This window comes from Zingiber officinale, chromosome 5A (assembly GCF_018446385.1).
Source record: "Zingiber officinale cultivar Zhangliang chromosome 5A, Zo_v1.1, whole genome shotgun sequence".
Classification (NCBI taxonomy): Eukaryota; Viridiplantae; Streptophyta; class Magnoliopsida; order Zingiberales; family Zingiberaceae; genus Zingiber; species Zingiber officinale.
The window spans coordinates 19,262,130-19,282,868 of NC_055994.1; the positions used below are offsets into that span (position 1 = coordinate 19,262,130).

The 20,739-nt window shown below is 35.0% G+C and overlaps 1 protein-coding gene and 1 non-coding gene across 2 annotated transcripts; one reads left to right on the forward strand and one right to left on the reverse strand.

Annotated features, from left to right (window-relative positions):
* Positions 1 to 1,443: 1,443 nt before the first annotated feature.
* LOC121983448 lies at positions 1,444 to 1,549 on the reverse strand. The gene has a single exon (XR_006112500.1). It is a non-coding gene; the product is annotated as a small nucleolar RNA R71 (small nucleolar RNA).
* A 7,942-nt stretch (positions 1,550 to 9,491) lies between these two features.
* Positions 9,492 to 20,314, forward strand: LOC121980278 (adenylate kinase 4). Its single transcript, XM_042532256.1, has 6 exons — positions 9,492 to 9,781; positions 17,202 to 17,347; positions 17,435 to 17,554; positions 17,672 to 17,839; positions 19,031 to 19,120; positions 19,952 to 20,314. The coding sequence occupies exons 1-6, from the start codon at positions 9,667 to 9,669 to the stop codon at positions 20,048 to 20,050; spliced, it is 738 nt and encodes a 245-aa protein (XP_042388190.1). The 5' UTR covers positions 9,492 to 9,666; the 3' UTR covers positions 20,051 to 20,314.
* The last annotated feature ends 425 nt before the right edge of the window (positions 20,315 to 20,739 follow it).

Consider the following 20,739-nt stretch of genomic DNA (forward strand, 5'->3'; position numbering starts at 1 on the left):
CTCACTCGATCATCCGAGGGATCCACGTGACAGGTGCAAGCCCGTGTAAGGACGTTTGAGAGATAATCTTGAAGAGGAAATGAGAATATTCAAGAGAGTATGATGGATCTTGTGATTAGTTTCTTGTATCTTGATAGATTAATAAGTTGTGGGCTTCTATGTTGATATCCGAGGAAGGCATAGTAATAGGTGCGCTTCTGTGTAAGGACAACGTAGGTTCATGTCTAATTAATCCTATTTAGATACATTTCTCAGTCCCTAGCCGGTTGTCTATTGCAAGAGAGAACCGGCAACTTTCTACATGTTTGGCAATTGAGGGATATGAATTGGTGAACCATTTACATTCAAGAAATCTTACAAAGAAACCGAAACTCCTAGAATCTCCCTTTATCATAACCCAAAACACTAGACTCTTGTTTGTTGATCTTTAAGATTAGATTTGTTTACCTTTACTTTGCTTTTGAAACGATTGGATAGTTGTTTAGCTAATTCGCATTGAGACATTTCTAGTGCTTATTCCAGTCCCTGTGGATACGATAATCTTTTATATTACTTGCGACATTTCCGTACACTTGCGGAGCGTAACAAGTTTTTGGCGCCGTTGCCGGGGACTGCGCTATAACATTAGGAATTATCAATTGAGTTAGACTAAACATAACTTTTCTTTCTTTCTTTACATTTTCATAGTTGTAACTTTAGAATTCTGTTTCTATAAGCTTTTCTTTTCTTGAATAACATTCTTGACAATTCTTTTTGTTGCAATTCTAATTCTAATTCTAACTTTGCATTCTTGATTTCTAGCACTCTAATCTAACTTTTCTCTGTTTTCTCTTTTGATCTAGTTTCTTTCTTCTTTTCTTTTGTAAACATATCTTGCAATTTTTAGCATATGAATTATTCTAGATATTTTTCTTTTTCCTTTTATCTTTTCTTTCTTGTTTTCATTATGCACTTTCTTTCTTGCAATTTAAATTCTGCATTTGCTTTCTTGCTTTTCATATTGCATTTTATTTCTTGTTTTTGATTCTTGATAATTTTCTTTTTCTTCTTGAATATCCATGAGCACTAACATGTCAAGCAGGCCCATGAGAAATTTTTCTACACCCTTTTCTGCAAGATTTTTATCTCCCATTGTGCAACCTCAAATTGAAGCAGAAAGTTTCCAACTAGACCCAGAGATAATTTTCATGATACAAGGTCACAAATTTGAAGGAGAAGTATCAGAAAGTCCTTATCTGCATCTTGAAACATTTTTAGAGATTTGTGATTTAGTGAAATGCGAAGGAGTATCAGCAAATGCAGTTCGATTGATGACATTTCCTTTCAGTATCAAGGATAAAGCAAGGACTTGGCTATATTCTCTCTGTCCTCAAAGCATCACAAGTTGGGAACAATTGGAGAAGCAATTTCTAAATCATTTTTTCCCTCCAAGTAGAACGGTGTATATGAGGAATTGCATAACAAATTTTGCTCAGGCATATGGAGAATCATTATTTGAAGCATGGGATAGATTCAAGAGTCTTCAAAGACAGTGCCCTCATCATGGTTTTGAAAAATGGTTGATTTTGCACATATTCTATGGGGGAATTTCTTTCTCAGACAAGACTTTATTGGATTCATCAGCTGGAGGTTCTTTTATGGACAAAAGTGTAGATGAAGCTTATTCGTTAATTGATCAAGTGACATTGAACCTCCGTGAATGGTCGAACAAAAGTTGGATGGAATTTCCCTCAGATATTCAAGAAGTGAAAGCCATAAATGTAAGAGAGCCTGTCAAACAAAATGAAATTCAACCACCTAAAAATGTTGAAATTCACAAGTCACAGAGTGAGGAGTTCAAACATTTGGGGGCAAAGCTTGATAGAATTGTTTCAAAATGGTTTAAAGAAGATCCCCCTCCTACACAGTCAAGATCCAATGAAAAGTGTGATGATGTGGGGTTGAGAAGTGGCAAAAATCATGAAGAACTTCTGAAGAATGACATGTTTAGAATTGAGGAGAAGAATAATAGAAGATCACAAGAACTCAATTCCATTTATCTAGGAAATTCCCAAAGGCCAGAAGTACCTTTCCCTCAACGATTAATCACACCAACATTAGATAAGCAAGTTGGACCTCCTCCAAAAGCCCAAAGGGAATTTGGGAAAAAGGGAGTTCAGTCTTTCCTAGGACCTTCACTAAGGGTTCCTTTTCCACAAAGGTTAGTGGGGGTAAATGAAAATAAAGACTTCGGCAAATCCTGTGACACTAATATGGTTGAGTGTAGATTTTTAAATATATATGAAGATGAAGATTTTTCAGATGAGGATTTTATTGATAATGTAGTGGTAAATAAGTTTTCAGATCTACCTCAAAATTTTATAAGGTGTTATAGTGACATTGAATTTTCAGATGATGAATGTGATGTGGTAGATCAACTTAAAACTGCAAGTGAAGTTATTGATCCTCTTGTTATTGATTCTCCTATTGAGGACATAGATGTTGGTTTATTTTTTGATGTATGTGTTGATGATGATGATATGGAAGAATGTGTAGGGAGCTGTGTTGTGGAAGCAGCATCTCAAAGATCACTACCTTTGTCAAGACAACCCTTAGAGGATCTAAGAATTGATCATGTTGTGGAACAATGTGTAGGGACTTATACAGAGCTAGTAGAGTCTCAAGAATCACCATCATTGATATCATCAACACCTAAGCTAGAGCCAGAACCATCATTTGATTCAGAGGAAGTCACATTTACATGTTTAGAAATTTCAGGTATTTCTCAGCAAAGTAAGGTTAGTATTTCTTGTGATCTTTTGGAAAACTTTATGGAGGTACCTATAATTGACTTTGTTGGATGTGATTCAGTTTTTATTACTTATTCATCTTATCTTGATATGGTTCTAGCTCTATACTATATAATATGCTTGTGGGAGATTTGTTTTTCTTTTGGATGTGCAGATTTCACATGGGCCAATAATTGGAAGCTCAATCTGAACCGTCTTCGACCACCTGAAAAAAATTTCCAAGAAGACGAAGATGGAGAGAGTTATACTTTACTTTGTAGCTCCTTTGATGAAAGCTCTCTCCATAATAAGAGCCCTTGGTAGGAGGGTTCTAAAATATCTTACCCCTCCAAGAGCAAGATTTAGATGAATCTAATGAGGTGGTCGAGCTGATGACCTTAAACAAGCGCTTCTTGGGAGGCAACCCAAGTTCAATCTTGTTTTCATTTTACTTATAGTTTCTTTTTATTTTGTTGATAATAAATCATACCCTCTACTTAATTCTTCTTGTCTATCTTATTTTTTGTAGATTTTAAAGTTGTGGAGGATTGTGAACATTGGATAGAGGAGTATTTAAAAAAAAAAACATGAATGTCAACCATTTGAAGCTCATCACTTGGTAACTTCTCTTAAAATCTCCTCCACATTGTTTTTAGTTTTCATTGGGACAATGAAAAATTTAAGTCTGGGGGGATGCATTAGATGCATTTGATTTGCTTTGTTTGTTTTTGTTTTTGCTTATGTCTTGCATTTTGGGTTTTGATTTTTTGTGGCATACATCTTGAGAACATCAAAACTTCACTTATATGCTTTCTTGGATTCAAGTGAAATGTTAGCACGATTATTGTCTTGATTCATGATGTTCGAATGATGCTAGTAGTAAACTTTGTGTAGTTCTTTTTTTTATCTTGGGAAGCATTAATAAGCTAAGAATCTTATGGTGATGAGTTTTAGTTTTGGTTCAACCTTAAGGATTTTATCTTCACTACACTTGTGCTTGACGCTTGAATAGTTGATGTCATTGAAATAGTCATGATTCATCTTGTTTGCTTAGTACTTGGTTTCCATGGTGATTTCTCAACTTTCATTTTGGTTACTGGATGAGGCTCAAATCATTAAAGCTCATTTGGAAAAATCAAAATATCCCAATATGTGTGCTAAAAGTACATTTGTGAATAAGTTTTGCACAATGCAAACACTTATAAAAAAAAAAGAGAAAAAATAAATAAAAGAATAATAAGGGATATAAAAAACAGTTGTCATGAGTGGAATCTAGCAAGTCACCCCTTTGAGACCGAGTTAGGTTACTGGGGAAATGACTGTTTAGCTTCTCTTAAGATTGAGCACACCTTTGAGACCTTGGGTTAGTTGAGAAATATGAACCAAGTGAATGGTGAGTAAGTGTCTATCACTGGTTACTTGTCGTTCACTGGGAACACTAGGAATTCAAATTTGATGACGACTTGACTAGGACATGGATTGAAACTTGAAGGGTGTTGAGTTACTTTTACACTGCGCACAAGATTCTTATGCTTGAACCATACTTTACTTGTTTCCATGATCGTGCTTGTTAATGAAACTTTTTGATAGAGTTAGGAAAGTGCACTGGGTTTTATGAATGTGTTGTAGAACATATGAATTTAGACTGCAGCATTTTGCTTGAGGACAAGCAAAGGTTTAAGTCTGGGGGTGTGATGTGCATAGATTATATACTCTTTTATGCATGTTTTTACGCACATTTACATATTTTGAGCATGCTTGATCTATGCATTTTTATTCTTCCAGCTTTCCTTTTAGCATATTTACTCTTTTGGTTCGAAGATATGCTTTTTGTGTATTTTCTGTACACAGGAGTGATTTGGTGAAGAATCTACATCTTTGGGCATGCATTGGAGGAAACAAAGGGAGAAAGCACCGGGCCGTGTGCCTCACACGGCCATGCACTGGTATGGAGCTCGGGCCGTGTGGAGTTTGGCACCAACAGAAGAGGAAGATGACATGGCGTGTCAAGATTTGAAGCCAACCAGAGCAGAAGCCTTACATGGTCGTGTGGATCTACACGGCCATGTGAGATTTCCAGAGATCAAGCAGGCTGTGGTCGTGTGCACCACACGACCGTGTAGCATTTCCAGGAGCAGAAGGGTTCTGGCCGTGTGGAGTCACACCGTGCAGCTTTGGCAGAGAGGGAACTGGACATGGCCGTGTGAATCTCACACCCGTGTGAATCTCACACGGCCGTGTCACGGGGCCGTGTGGCGCCCGATTCCCTCCTCTATTTAAACCCTTCTTCATGAATTGAAAGGGGATCTCTCCCCCTTTGGGAGAAAGCAAGATTTGGTGGTTTCCTCCCATTCTTGGGAGGATTTCTGGGCGATTCTAAGGGAGATCTCGACGATTTCGACTCCGGAGCGAGGATTGGATCCGAAGACGAGGCTTCTTCGTAGATAAGTTTTCTCTTTCCCCCTCTTCTTGATTTCTTGGATTGGGGATTTAAGAAATGCTTGTATTCTCTATTTCTTCGGGTTTTCTTCCTCGATTCATGGAGTAGATCTTGTATTCTAGGATTAAGGGAGTATTTATATGATGGATTGATGTAATCTCTAATGGATTTGTCACTTTCTTGTTTCAATGACATTGACTTGCTTGTATCAATTAGATCTTGAATGATTAATGGTGATTTGTGCTTAATTCTCATTCTTGATTGATTGTTTGGATTTCTTGTGGACTTTGTAAAGATAAACTCTCACTCGATCATCCGAGGGATCCACGTGACAGGTGCAAGCCCGTGTAAGGACGTTTGAGAGATAATCTTGAAGAGGAAATGGGAATATTCAAGAGAGTAGGATGGATCTTGTGATTAGTTTCTTGTATCTTGATAGATTAATAAGTTGTGGGCTTCTATGTTGATATCCGAGGAAGGCATAGTAATAGGTGCGCTTCTGTGTAAGGACAACGTATGTTCATGTCTAATTAATCCTATTTAGATACATTTCTCAGTCCTTAGCCGGTTGTCTATTGCAAGAGAGAACCGGCAACTTTCTACATGTTTGGCAATTGAGGGATAAGAATTGGTGAACCATTTACATTCAAGAAATCTTACAAAGAAACCGAAACTCCTAGAATCTCCCTTTATCATAACCCAAAACACTAGACTCTTGTTTGTTGATCTTTAAGATTAGATTTGTTTACCTTTACTTTGCTTTTGAAACGATTGGATAGTTGTTTAGCTAATTCGCATTGAGACATTTCTAGTGCTTATTCCAGTCCCTGTGGATACGATAATCTTTTATATTACTTGCGACATTTCCGTACACTTGCGGAGCGTAACACCGAACATCTATATAAACTAATGCAAGTTGACGTGACCAATCTCAACTTATGTGCTAAGAGAAGTAGGTGTACCTTGGGTCATATCTACTCCTATGGTCAAAAATATAAAATTAAAAATGTGACAGTAGGACATATGAACCTATCTCCTAGTGATGAGATGAGATGCATGAATGATATTCTGAAACATATGTAATGTAATGTCAATGTCTAGTAACTGACATAATGTATAAAGGAGGAACGAATGTGAGGGTTACATCATCGCAATATCGCGAGATCTGATCGACAAAATATAGGTGGTCAGAACTCTATATAGGACATAGCCCTGAACCTTGAGAGAGAAAGACCTGAAGCTAGTTACAGTGGGTACTTTTTCCTCCCCAAAAAAAATACATATGGATTGTATCAAATGTAATATGGGAGTAGCATTCGCCAAATGGTAAATCCCTACTAGGATAACACAAAAATGGGCATGCTGACAGCTTAAATCCTAAACTATCATACAGTAGAGTGGGTGGGAACCTAAAGTCCTTATCACCTACTCTGGTGGAGTATGTCAAGTCATTGACCTTAACTCAATTGTTATAAAATTGGGCACATAAATCTAAGTTTACTGAATGACTACAGTAAACTTATCAATCTATCTAATTTATAATAGCCTATAACTTCTATAATATAGGGACAATAATAGAAAAAAATGTTCTATTTAGATATCTAGATTTTAATACAACATATGTACGATCTAGGAAATCTAGCCTAAGATGCTCAATAGGGAATCTGACATCGACAAAGGGGATACTATTGGAACTAGCTTGGGATGGAATAACGTTCCGTCACTTCCTAAAGTAGTATATGCATGCAAATATTTAAGAAAAAACACACAAACATAGAAAATAATTAGATAGATCGAGTTAGAGAGTACTTAGAAGGCATAGTTGTGGTTTTGAAGGTGAAAAGTGGAGAGAAAAGTGAAAGAAGGTGGCTAGAGGGTGCCTTCTGGAGGTATTTTTCGTGAATAGAGACCTTCTCTATTCACTGTTAAAATTTGGGTTGAAGGCGCCTTCAGGCCAATGGAAGACGTCTTCCATGCGCTATGGAGAGCGCCTTCAAACGTGTTGAAGGCACCTTTAGTTGGTTGGACAGAAATTTTGCCACCCTTCCAAGGGCGCCTCTGATTGTATGGGAGGTGCCTTTGACACTAGTTTTTTTAATTATTTTTTATTTAGATTTTTAATTCTTAAGTTAAGTTTTAATTTTAAGTTTCATTTAAGTTTTAATTTAATTTAAGTTTTAATTTTAATTTTAATTTAAGTTTAAATTTAATTTAAGTTTAAGTTTTAATTTTAAGTTTATTTTTTTTATTTAAGTTTTAATTTTAAGTTTAATTTAAGTTTAAATTTTAGTTTAAGTTAAGTTTAATTTTAGGTTTTAATTTAAATTTAAGTTAAGTTTAATTTTAAACTTTAATTTTAAGTTTTAATTTAAGAAGTTAAGTTTAATTTAAGTTTAATTTAAGTTTTAATTTTAAGTTTAATTTAAGTTTTAATTTAAAGTTTAATTTAAGTTTTTTAATTTAAGTTTTAATTTTAAGTTTAATTTAAGTTTAAGTTAAGTTTTAATTTAAGTTAAGTTTAAGTTTTTTAATTTAAGTTTTAATTTTAAATTGAAGTTAAGTTTAATTTAAGTTTAAGTTAAGTTTAATTTAATTTAATTTAATTTAAATTTAATTATAAATTAATTTGAATTTAATTTTAAATTATTTTTAATTTAACTTTAATTTGAATTTAATTTTAATTTATTTAAATTTTATTTTATTTTATTTTTAATTTAATTTAATGTTTTGGTTTTAGGTTAAATTTAAAATTTATTAATCTAATCATCTCACTCAGTCTAAGTTTTCAGACAAAGACATCCTATCATTTTATGAGATGAGTTAAGTTAGATTGTTAGGAGTTGGTTTAACTTGGGTTAGATTCAAGTTTAGTTTTGCATTAATCAAGTAGACATTCTTTGAATAAATTTCTAAGCTGTGGTGAGTCACACGAAAATCATTAGAGTAATCACGTGCTTCGAGATTTTTCAAATAGTCTTGTCCAAATAACTTAATATAAAATTTTGGTCTAACCAATTTAGATTGATAAAGGATAACTTCAGTTAGTTCCACTAATCCAAATGCATCAGGTCGAACACATAAGATTTTTCCTAGACATACATAGATAGAGCTTCCCTAACTTACTATTATCCCAAACTTCTCTAGTACCATTTGCCAAGTTATTAGTCCCTAATTTATCTAATCCTAATTACTCTGTCAGATAAACTATAATTATTTTAAAGGTCTCAACTAGTTTGGTGTCTCTCCCCTGAATTATTGAACTTGGGTTTATTTTAAGTTTTAGGTTTATGTCGATTTATTTTATAGTTAAAATAAACTTGATTATAGTTTGAGTTTAAGTTGAATTTATAATTCTTTGATTTAGTTTTTGATTTTATTTTATATTTTAGGGTTGAATTTGAATTAGTAGTTTTGATTTTGATTTTTGAGTTTGAATTATTTGGTTTATTTTGATTTAGTTTTAGGAAGTGAATTTTCTTTTTGGGTACATAGTATTGGTTGACTCCTATTTGCTTGGTTAGACAAACTTTTGGAATCCAGACTTTGATTGGTTTGTTATTTTGGGTTACGAGTGATATAAATATTTTATTTGAGTTGTTTTATATCTGAGTCCGGATTTGTTATAGACATCTCTTTGTGATCCAAGAATAAGGTCAAGATTTTTAGATTTTATTGTAAATTTTTCAAAAAATAATATTCGATTGTAAAGAAATAATATCATTTGGTATTGTATTTCAAAAATTAAAATCATAATGGCGCTCTTATTTGAAATACAATAATATAATTATACTTTTCTTTGAATGCAGTACTACAGTAATTGACGAGGGGGTATAATAGAAAATAAGATGTATTTTTTTTTTTTTTGAATTCTATAACTGTAAATGATGTTTGATGCCATTGCTCATGTGAATTTAATAAGAGCTTTAGCTTTGACTAATTTTGATAAAAGTTAATTAATAGCAACTTTTGCCTTCGACTGTAAAGAGTGTTTTCGGTAAAAAAAATTTAAATTGAGGATTCATTAGATTTTTTTTTTTTAAAAAAAATAGTGTTATTTTGACAACAATTGAAATATGGACGGCCTTTTTATTTGGATTCTGTTTAAAGTATAAATAAAACATGACTATTTTATTAGTAGCTGGAAGACAACAATTGATTGCAGAAATATAAAAAAAAATTCAAGAGAACGGATCTGTTATTCTTACCCTCGAGCAGCATCTAAGCATTCTAATCCAACGATCACATTAGCACTCCACTTTCAATGGGCGGTGATGATAAGAAGCGATGGGGGCAGTCTGCGTTGAACCTGCGGGGATAACATTTGAGGGCCAAACCCTCGACGGAAAACCCAATCTTCGACGGCGTTAATAAAATACCCGGCTCCGGATCGATATCTTCGCCTCGTCGCTCCTGTAGACTGGATCGCTCGTAAGAAGGAGCACGGAGGAGATCGCGGAGATGGCGACCGGCGGCAAAGCGGTTCTCGAGGACGTTCCGTCGCTGGATCTGATGACGGAGCTCCTCCGCCGCATGAAATGCTCGTCGAAGCCCGACAAGCGCCTCATCCTCATAGGTGGTCTCTCCTTCGTAAACAAACGTCTTTTTGAACTTTGTTTCTTTTGGAATTAGAACCAGTGTGCTAGTCGCCTTCCACTTTTTTTCGTGGGGATCCGACTTCTGAGCATGTTTTCGCTCCCTTCATAATTGCAGCTAAAATTTCACCGTAGTATTTACCAAAAAAAAAAAGTCGAAAAGGTTTGCTTACCTAGTTATTTTTCTAATGCAAACTAAAGGCTGCATATTTTCTATGAGAATTGAGATGTACTTTGATAGGATCATCCTTTAACTTTATTTTCTTTTCTAAAGATAAGTTTTAGATAAGTTAGACCTTTTCTCTTGAAAATGTATTTTTATTTTATTTTTCTTTTAGACCTTTTCTTTTGAAAAGGTAGTTTAGGTGCCTATTTAAAGAGACCTATGTAATTTTGGAAAATAAGTAATTTTCTTTTTAGTTAATCAATTTCACTTGATTATTGAAGGTCGACCCCCTCGAAGTGATCACCCTATACCCCTTTTCATTTTCTTTCCTTCAATTTTTCCACGCGATAGGCCTCAGGTTCCTATCAACTTGGTATCAAAGCCAAGTTCACTTCATCATCGCCCTATAGTATCAAGCATCAACTTCTTCAACACCTCAAGCCGCATCTACCAACAAGCGCATGGTCTAAACTCGACTTCAAGAGAAGAAAATCCACTCTACATGACCACCGGAGGATCTCAAGTTGACGCCAAATGGGCTCTAGAATTTGAAGCTAAGCACGAGACAAGAATGAATAAACTCGAAAAAACTATAGCATCATTGGGCACAATAGTACAAGAATTGAAGGGTTGTTTAGAGGTGGATTCCAACTCAAGCATACTAATCAAAAGGGGAACAAATCAGTAGTCTCGATAACGACAATATGACCATAGAGCGAATTCAAATGAGGATCGAGAGCACAACCTTCTACATATGAAGGTGGAATTTCCTCTCTGGGAGAACAACGATTCGATTGGATAGATTTCAAGGGCTGAAAAATATTTTTGCTTCCACAGCACATCGGACTATGCAAAGGTAGAACTAACATCTATAAACCTTAAAGGCGATGCCATCCAATGGTATGACTGGTTTGAAGCATGTCATGGACCTCCAAAATGGGAGGATTTCAGATAAGAACTCCTCAATCGATTTGGTCTTCCGGTTATGAGAATGTTGATGGAGAATTGGCCAAATTTCGACAGACTACAACCGTACTAGAGTACCAAGGACGATTTGAGCGACTCTCTAATCAAACTCATGATTGGTCAGAAAAGCAATTACTAGGTACTTCTATCGAAGGACTTTGCCTTGATATACGACGAGAAGTAAAAAATGAATCAACCCCGCACCATGAAGGTTGTCTTATCCTTTGCATGACTACAAGAAGAGAAGATCAATGAGGAAGGAAGAAGAAATAACGAGGTAATTCGTAAAAACACATCACATTATTCAACACCCCGTAGATTGACAAAACAAGAGAGATCAAGGAAAGAATGACAAAGGGATTATGTTGGCATTGCGATGAAAAGTGACGTCGTGGTTATCAATGCAAGCAAAAGAGGATACTAATGATTGAACCAATAGAGACCGGAAGAAGATGATTTCGATGAAGGTGAAACACAAGATAATATCAACGAAATACAAGATGACTCTATGGCAATCTACAAACTCTGCAAACGATGAAGGTAAAAAGATTCATTAAAAAACAATCAATGATGATAGTTATAGATTCAGGAAGCACCAACAATTTTCTTGACTCAACCTTGGCAAGAAGGCTTAAACAAAAAATAGGGCAAGTATCTACATTTGATGTTAAGGTGGCGGATGGAAGATCACTTACAAGTCCAAGAAAGTGCGATAGTATTAAAATTTTCTTACCAAATTATGAATTAATCACAGATTTCTTTCTTCTACCCCTAGATGGATGTGATGTTGTACTTGGAGCACAATGGTTGAGAACATTAGAAGACATAATATGAAATTTCTCTCAACTAACAATGCGCTTCCAAGATCAAGGAAAAGAAGTTTGCATCAAAGGCAAGAAACAAGATACTATCACATCAATCAGTAATTACTAGGTAGACCGATTATTAAAGAAAGATTGCTCCATCCTAAAGGTACATTACATCCCCCACCCCCCCCACCCCCAAGAATTAGAGACATTTCTTTTAAAATTTTTTCTATGATATTTGCACTACTCTAATCATGGCTTCTCCTGATTCAACTATGATATTTGCTGAGCCAAAGGGACTTCCTCCATCACGTTCACATGATCATCGTATATCTCTAATACCAGGGAGTGCATTAGCAAATGTTAGGCCTTATCACTACCCTTGCATACAGAAGGAGGGAATTGAGAAGATTGTACAAGAGATGCTTCAAGCTGGTATCGTGCGCCCAAGTGTAAGTCCATATTCTTCTCCGAAAGAAAGACGGAAGTTGGCAAATATGTGTAGATTACCGGGCACGCAATAAAAATTACAGTAAAAGACAAGTACCCCATCCCCATCATTGATGAATTAGGAGGTTCCTTATTCTTCTCAAAGTTAGATCTTTGCTCATGCTTTCATCAGATAAGAATCTATCAGCTAGACATTCCAAAAACAGCCTTTCGGACTCATGATGTTCATTATGAATTTTTAGTCATGCCTTTCAGTTTAACAAATGCACCTTCTACATTCCAAAGTTTGATGAACAATATCTTCAGGCCTCATCTCCATAAGTTTGTTTTGATTTTCTTTGATGGCATCCTTGTTTATAGTTCATCGTTCGAAGATCATTTGCATCACCTTTATAAAGCACTCACTCTTTTGCATGAGCATTCTCTTTTTGTGAAAAGATCTAGGTGCAACTTTGGGATAACTAAGGTGGAATACCTTAGTCATATTGTAAGCCAAAAAGGAGTAGCTACTGATCCCTCAAAGGTGCTAGTTATGAAAGAGTGGCCCACCCCAAAGAATATTAAGGAATTACGTGGTTTTTTGGGTCTCACAATCTATTATCGTAAATTTGTAAAAAAATTATGGAAAGATTAGTGCTTCACTAATAGCTTTGTTAAAGAAAGATGCATTTAGATGGTGCCCTGAAGTAGAAAAGGCATTCCAGAATTTAAAGGAGGCTATGATGACAATACCAGTTCTTGCACTATCTAATTTCAATAAGCAATTTGTCATTGAAGCCAATGCATCTGGAGTTGGAATCGGAGCAATACTTATGCAAGGACAACCATTAGCTTTTACTAGCAAGGCATTATCTTTTCTACATCAACAGATGTCTATTTATGACAAAGAAATGTTAGCTATCATACATGCCGTTACAAAATGGAGACCCTATCTTCTTGGCTGACGCTTTCAAATACGAACTGACCATAAGAGTCTTAAGTTCATCTCAGATCAACATATCTCAAATATGGATCAACAAAAATGGATTAAGAGGCTTTTGGGATATAATTATGAAATCGTTTATAAGAAGGGAATAGAAAATACAGTAGCTGATGTTTTATCTTTCCTTCCTAACCAAATAAAGTTCGCTGCTATATCTTTAGTAACTTGCAAAAACTTAGACAACATAAAAAGAGAGCTAAAGGAAAATTTAGTGGCATAGGCTCTCATCCAAACATATTATAAAATTCATCGCCAAAACCCCACTATTATTGGGATGGAGAAATTTTACGATATAAAAACAGAATCTTCCTTCCAATAAACTCAATTGAAAAGGAGTAATATTGGAGGAATTTCAGTCTTCACCAATTGCAGGGCATTCTGGCTTCCTACGCACGTATAAACGGATTTCAAGAGCTTTTTATTGAAAAGGAGTGAAGAAAGATATTAAAAACTTTGTTGCTGAATGTGATATATGTTAAAGAAACAAAGGAGAAAATGTAGTAAGACTAGGTCATCTTCAACCCCTTCCCATACCTAAACAAATATGGGCTGATATTTCCATGGATTTCATAGATGGGTTACCCACTTCACAAGGACAAACCACTATCATGGTGGTCATTGATCATCTCATAAAACATACCCATCTTTGTTCATTATCACATCATTATATAGTTGCTTGCTCAAGCATTTGTTGACCATATAATCAAACTACATGGGCTGCCAAGATCTATTGTCACAGGGATCTGGTATTCACAAGTAAATTTTGGAGAGAATCATTCCAATTGCAAGACACTAAACTTAATTTAGCACATCCTACCACCCACAGTCAGATGGACAAATAGAGGAGGTTAATCGATGTTTAAAGAATTATTTACGTTGCTTAACTAGTGATAAATCCAAGGAGTGGGTTCGTTGGCTTTCATGGGCAGAATGGTGGTACAATACGACCTATCACTCAACTACTAAGATTACCCCATTTGAGGTCGTTTATGGATGTATACCACCCTCAGTTAGCTCATATACACGTGGATCAACAAATGTGCATCAAGTCAACCAAAACCTATGCACAAGGGACCAAATATTCACAAGCAAGAATGAAGCAATTGGCCGATAAACATCCTTCGGAAATAGAATTTGCAATAGGAGATTGAGTTTTTCTATGACTTCAACCATACAAACAAGTTTCAATTCGTCCTTCAACCTCTATGAAGTTGTCACCGAAATTTTATGACCCTTATAAAGTGATAGAGCGTATTGGACCGGTTGCTTATCGCTTGAAACTTCCACAAGATTCTAAAATACACCCTGTATTTCATGTGTCTTGTCTAAAAAAGAAATTAGGTGACAAATTTGCTCCTCAACAACACCTTCCTGAAGTGAATTCAGATGGTAAAGTTAAGTTTCAACCTTATGCTATTCTAGAAATGAGACTTGTAAAGAAGAACAATCAAGCGACGGTTGAACTATTAATTTAGTGGGACAACTTATGTATTGATGATGCAACATGGGAGTTATACGATACAATTCAAGAAATATTTCCAGAGTTTATTGCTAAGCAACCTTGAGGACAAGGTTGTTTTGAAGGGCGGTGGAATGATAGGATCCTTTAATGGATCTATTCAAATAAATTCTTTAACTTTATTTCCTTTTCTAAAGATATATTTTAGACCTTTTCCTTAGAGATGGCAATAGGTCGAGTTTAAATCCAACCCCATATTAAACTCATCCCGTTCGGGGCGGGTTTAAACCAGTCAAAACGGGTTACGGGGCGGGTCTAAACCCGTTGACCTGATTTAGAAGCGGGTTCAGGGCGAGTTACGAGTTTCAATGAATCCACCCCGTATATATATATTTATGTATGTTTTATATTTATATTATAAAATATACAATAATAATAACTTATTGTTGAATTGTATTTTTTTTTAAGCTTAACGGGTTGGTGGGTCCAACTCGCTATGGACTCGTCGGGTTTTGAGCCGGTCGAGGTGGGCGGGTTAAAAAATTAGGCGGGGTGGATCCGGATTAGGGTCTATTTTTTTCTAGCAGGGCGAGTTCTGGGATTGGCCAAACTCGACCTGAACCCTCCCCTTACCTGCCCCGTTGTCATTCCTACTTTTCCTTTTTCTAAGATAAGTTTTAGATAAGCTAGACCTTTTCTCTTGAAAATGTATTTTTATTTTATTTTTCTTTTAGATGTTTTCTTTTGAATAGGTAGTTTAGGTGCCTATTTAAAGAAACGTTATGTAAGTTTGGAAGACAAGTAATTTTCTTTTTGGTTAATCAATTTCACTTGATTATTGGAGGCCGATCCCCTCGAAGTGATCACCCTATCCCCCTTTTCATTTTCTTTCCTTCGATTTTCCCACGCGATAGGCCCTGGGTTCCTATCATACTTGTCATTTTCATGGATCTTATGTGTCTTCCATCATTATCAGATGCATAGTTGTTCCTATGTTATGCGTGACTTGGCCCTTAGATAAACTCTTGCTAGATGAGAAGAAAAAAAAAGTTGCTAGCCTTATCAAGAAGGGGAGGTTGGAATCCCATAAATGGTTGTAAGGTTAAGAATGGTGTAGCAGCCGTATCATATGGATAATTCTTAGACCTTCAATGCTTTCTAGGTCTGTTTAGGTTGATTATTTAATCTCCACGAAACATTTCAGTTAAGGGCTGATTTTCCTCATTAGAGATATTCATAGAAATGCCATTAATCAGAGACGAATGAATGACTGAATTGAGAAGAACTATTAGTCTTGTATAATTGTCATGTGAGGGAAATTTTATAAAATTGTATTGCAATCTACCATACTTTATGAATTATGTGTTGAACAATTAAGAAACATGTATTAAAAATTAAGCTCACATGTAAGTGCAAAGATGAATGTGTGAGATTATTTACTAGGTAACATGATTAAATTTATAGTCTCTAACTGGGGCATGTTTTGGTTTGTGACCTCAATAATGTTTCTGTGGCTTTGCTGGTCGTACTTTTGTTTTGATGTCGCTCTTATTTCATTTATTTCTTCTTCTGCTTACCTTTGTGATTTAGAATTATCTCTAACAACTATCCAGTTGCTTACTCAACTTGGAACGTAAGCAACTGACTTTTACTGTTAATTTTTGTGAATGTTAACCTACAACAGTAGTATTTTACTCAATAGATAAAGCTAAATTGACTTGACAACATATAACTTACTTTTACGGCAGAAATAAAGATTTCAAAGTTCAACTTTTAATTGGGCATACTTTGTAAAATGATGACCCTATTTTGGAAATGATATAAAGTTCAGCAATTCTAAAGGGTTGAAGTGAAAGTTTGAAAGTCAAAAATCAACTATAATTTTTCAGCAATTCCAGTGTGTTTTTATTTCCAAAATTGCAGCATCCTATGAGTCCTTTATGTTTCTAGTCTTTATGAGTGCTTTATCATTACTGAGTCCATCTACTAGTATAAATATGTATGTTGCTGGAATATGGAATAGCAGTTGAGTTTTGTTTTGTTTTTCCTTACCTTGTTTGATGCAATCTCCGTGTGATGCCTAGGAACCCATAGATGTGATATCAAAATTTTTACAATCTTTCTACACTACTTTTCCACCTAATTTCAGATTCCTGCTCCACAATCCTTCCGACACTAAATCTCTCTTCTTGTGCTGCATCACAGGGTTTACTGAATCTATTGGTAGATGCTCTTGTGTTGTTATTTTGAATGTTATAATAATATTCCACATTCTGCCTTCTTCCTTTCGTTGTTGAATATCCTTCTGAAATGTTATGGACATATTATTGTGATTATTTTGTTGTATTTTTCTTCCTCTATTTTTTTTAACATGTCAGGTTTCTATTTGCTAGCTAACCCCACCAGGCTCGGTTGTTGTTCTTGTTGTTGTTTGTTGTCAGGTTTCTATTTGCACTTGTAATCATAGTTAATAATTATTGGAACTGCTTGACATAATGCTAAACCTGAACTTTCTTTATGGATATAAACAAGATTGAGTTGCTGATTATCTTCATGGCATTTTAACATGCAGGTCCACCGGGTTCCGGAAAGGGTACCCAATCTCCTATTATTAAGGATGAATATTGCTTGTGTCATTTGGCAACTGGTGACATGTTGAGAGCTGCTGTGGCTGGTAAGACCCCTTTAGGTATTAAAGCTAAAGAAGCTATGGATAAGGTATTCCTCTTTTGTTATAAAAATTTGGCATGATTAAAGGTTGGTTATTCTTGTTACTTATTGAATCATTGGCTCTTCGTAAACTAGGGAGATCTTGTTTCTGATGACTTGGTCGTTGGGATAATTGATGAGGCTATAAAAAGGCCATCATGCCAGAAAGGTTTCATTCTTGACGGATTCCCAAGGACAGTAGTTCAAGCAGAAAAGGTAATTTTTCCTTGTTCGTCTGCAGTTCTGGATTTATTATCTGTAGAGAAATTTGCACTGTTTTTCACTTTTTCCACTTTTATTCTTCCCATTTCAACCTGCCATGTCTTTCTGCAGCTTGATGATATGCTAGCAAAGCAAGGTACCAAGATTGACAAGGTGCTCAACTTTGCAATTGATGATGCCATTTTGGAGGAAAGAATCACTGGGCGTTGGATTCATCCATCTAGTGGCAGGACTTATCATACAAAGTTTAATCCTCCAAAGGTTCCTGGTGTCGATGATGTAAGCAAATGGTTCATTACTCTATAGTTTTGCTCAACCACAAGATACTTATTTAGTTCTGCTACAAGACTATGTTCCGTATTATTTTTTCCTGTTTCTTAATTTCGTGGAATTTGGGCCAAATTTATTAGCGTGAAGCCATAGAAGTCCAATGGAACCCTTTAATATCTTTTCAGAGGTTTTAAGTCATTCTTTTCAGTTATAGAGTTATATTTGAGCACCCTGATAGAGTGTGTGACATATATCTCTCATTCTTTTAGATTTACTTTAATTCTTTTAAACATTAATTCTATGAAGAAGATTACTTCTTTTTACATTGTTTGGATATTTGTACTAATCAATCCAATTCTTCCACTTAGCATGACCACATCTAGTGGATCCAATCATTGTATTCGATCCTCTAGTCTAATCCATGCTTCTAGTTCTTATTGAACTTCTCACTTGTGGCCCGCCACATTGCTAGTGATCAGGCACATGGTGTTTTCTCTTATATTTTTAAGAAAGTTCCAAATCAGATGTTACCACTCCTACACTAAAAGCTTGCAGGGAATTCAGAGGTTAAACATTGCTGTATGAACCATTTTGGACTGTGCAACCAGCAAAGAGGAACATCACCATTAGTTTGTTCTAATGATGAATGTCCTGGATATTCAAGCATTCTTCATGGCAACTAAAACTGGTTCCTGAAATTCTTGACCCTAGTAATATGATGACTCAAATTTCTCAAAGTTGACCGTCATTTGACTCTATTGTCTTAGCAGTCATGATTTTTTAGTTTGTGGGAGGCAGATTATATGCTGGTTGTCATGTCAGAGTTCTATATGCAGAAATCCCTTGGTCCCTCTCATCTTAAAGTGATTGTCTTGATGAACTTAATGCTGCTCATTCTGTACATTATTCCTTTCTGAGAATTTTTTACCTGTTTCTTTATAGAAAAAAAAAATTACTTTTTCTTTTAAACATTCTGAACATGGATACTAGCAGACTTGTTGATATATCATTGTAGCAACCTTAATCCTGCTGTAGAATTTCACTTGATTATATTTTCTTTGTTATTCATTATATTTTTTCCCACCACTGCATTTTAATGTTTAAAGTTGTGGTCTCACATCTTAAAATGTCTCACTATTTCATAACTTATTAATTTGGTTTCTGTCATGTTTTTTTTTTTCTTATTGTTTTTCTTTGAAGGTATCTGGAGAACCCTTGATCCAGAGGAAGGATGACACAGCTGAAGTCCTCAAGTCAAGGCTTGAATCTTTTCATAGGCAAACTGAACCTGTATGGTTTCTCCCTTTTTCATTAAAATATCTTGATTCTAGAATTTTTTTACACTGTTCATGTAACTTAAGGGACTACAGGAGTTCACACATTTGCATCTTGAAGTCATTCAGTTCGGCTTCTATTTACATGTTTGCCTACTTTCTTGTGCACATGTGCTTGTCTTAGTGTAGGTATGAAGATTCATTTTCTCTTAAAGTAGAACATTCTTATTTGCCAACATCGAACCCATTTATACTCCGCATCCTCCTCTTTCTAGCCATCACTCAGTAGTCGTTTGCAAGCATTTTTCTATTCATATATTCCATCTGAGTTGTCTGATTGTCCAGTTGAGGTATCTTCTCATGGAGCCAAATGAAAGGAAAAATGAATGCATTGATTGAGCCTCTGCTTAAACAAATTTTTTACCATTGTAGTTACCAGTCAATTTCTATGCAAATTCTATATAGATTCCATTGTTACATGATTCTTCCTCTTTTTATTCTGTTGACAATGTTTAAACCACGATGACCATACTATATATATTTTTTTGTAAGTTTAATTTCAATTTACAAACTGAATCGTAATTAATGTGCTTGATCACATGTTATTAAATGAGATGTCTCCTTATTATTTAAGGTATAGGATGCAACAAGTTATTTTTAAGTGAGAAAGAAACCATTTTTAGCCAATTCTATAATATTTTAGCTAAAATTTATAATTCATGACTCACTACTATTCATGTTCCTAAACTCACTATATTGTTCTGTTCTATAAAAAACAATTTGAGGACCTTGTGATCTCAATAGACAATTTTGTTTGCTGATCTGAAATATTTTTGTGCATTTCCAGGTTATTGATTACTACAGAAAAAAGAGCATTGTCGCTCAACTTCATGCTGAGAAGTCCCCCAAAGAAGTCACTATCGAAGTGCAGAAGGTTCTTTCCTGAGAGAAATCCTCCACTGTTCTCTGTTCAACTTCAATGCTCCTTTGATAATTCAGATTTTTTTTGTTTTCCCTTTTCCCATGACTCGATTAAAACTTTCTGAATATGTTATTCTCATATTCGGCCAAAACATTTGCAGTTGCATCGAAATAAACGATTAGAAACGAAGAGGTCTGTTGTATTTTTTATTGGAGATTTCAGCTTCAAGTTACTGCAACCCTAGTAGTTTCCTTTCAAAGTTTAAAGCCTTATCTCGTTATGCTATCATCTTTCCTTGTGTTTCTCTAGATTGTTTGAAATGAAAATAACTTGGTAAATTGCTTTGTTCATAACTGAGGTATATGGTCAATATTGTTGCAATATTTAATCTTTTAATGCGATGCTCAGTGAGTTGGACATCAGATGAGGCAAAAAAAAAATCAGTCACCCATATGGATTATATTTTTGCACCTCATTTAAAAGAGCGCTCCCTATTTTCCGAATCATTCAGAAGACACTTTGATTTTTAATCGAAAGGGATTTAATCAAAAGGGTGCCCACGCTCCTTATTTTCTGAATCATTCAGAAGACACTTTGGTTTTTAATCAAAAGGATGTCCTCTCTCATGTATAATTTATCTAAATATCTTTTGATACACTGAGACATTTATTTTCTGTTTAAATTCTGAACTCGTTGAACGTGTTGATCCTAGT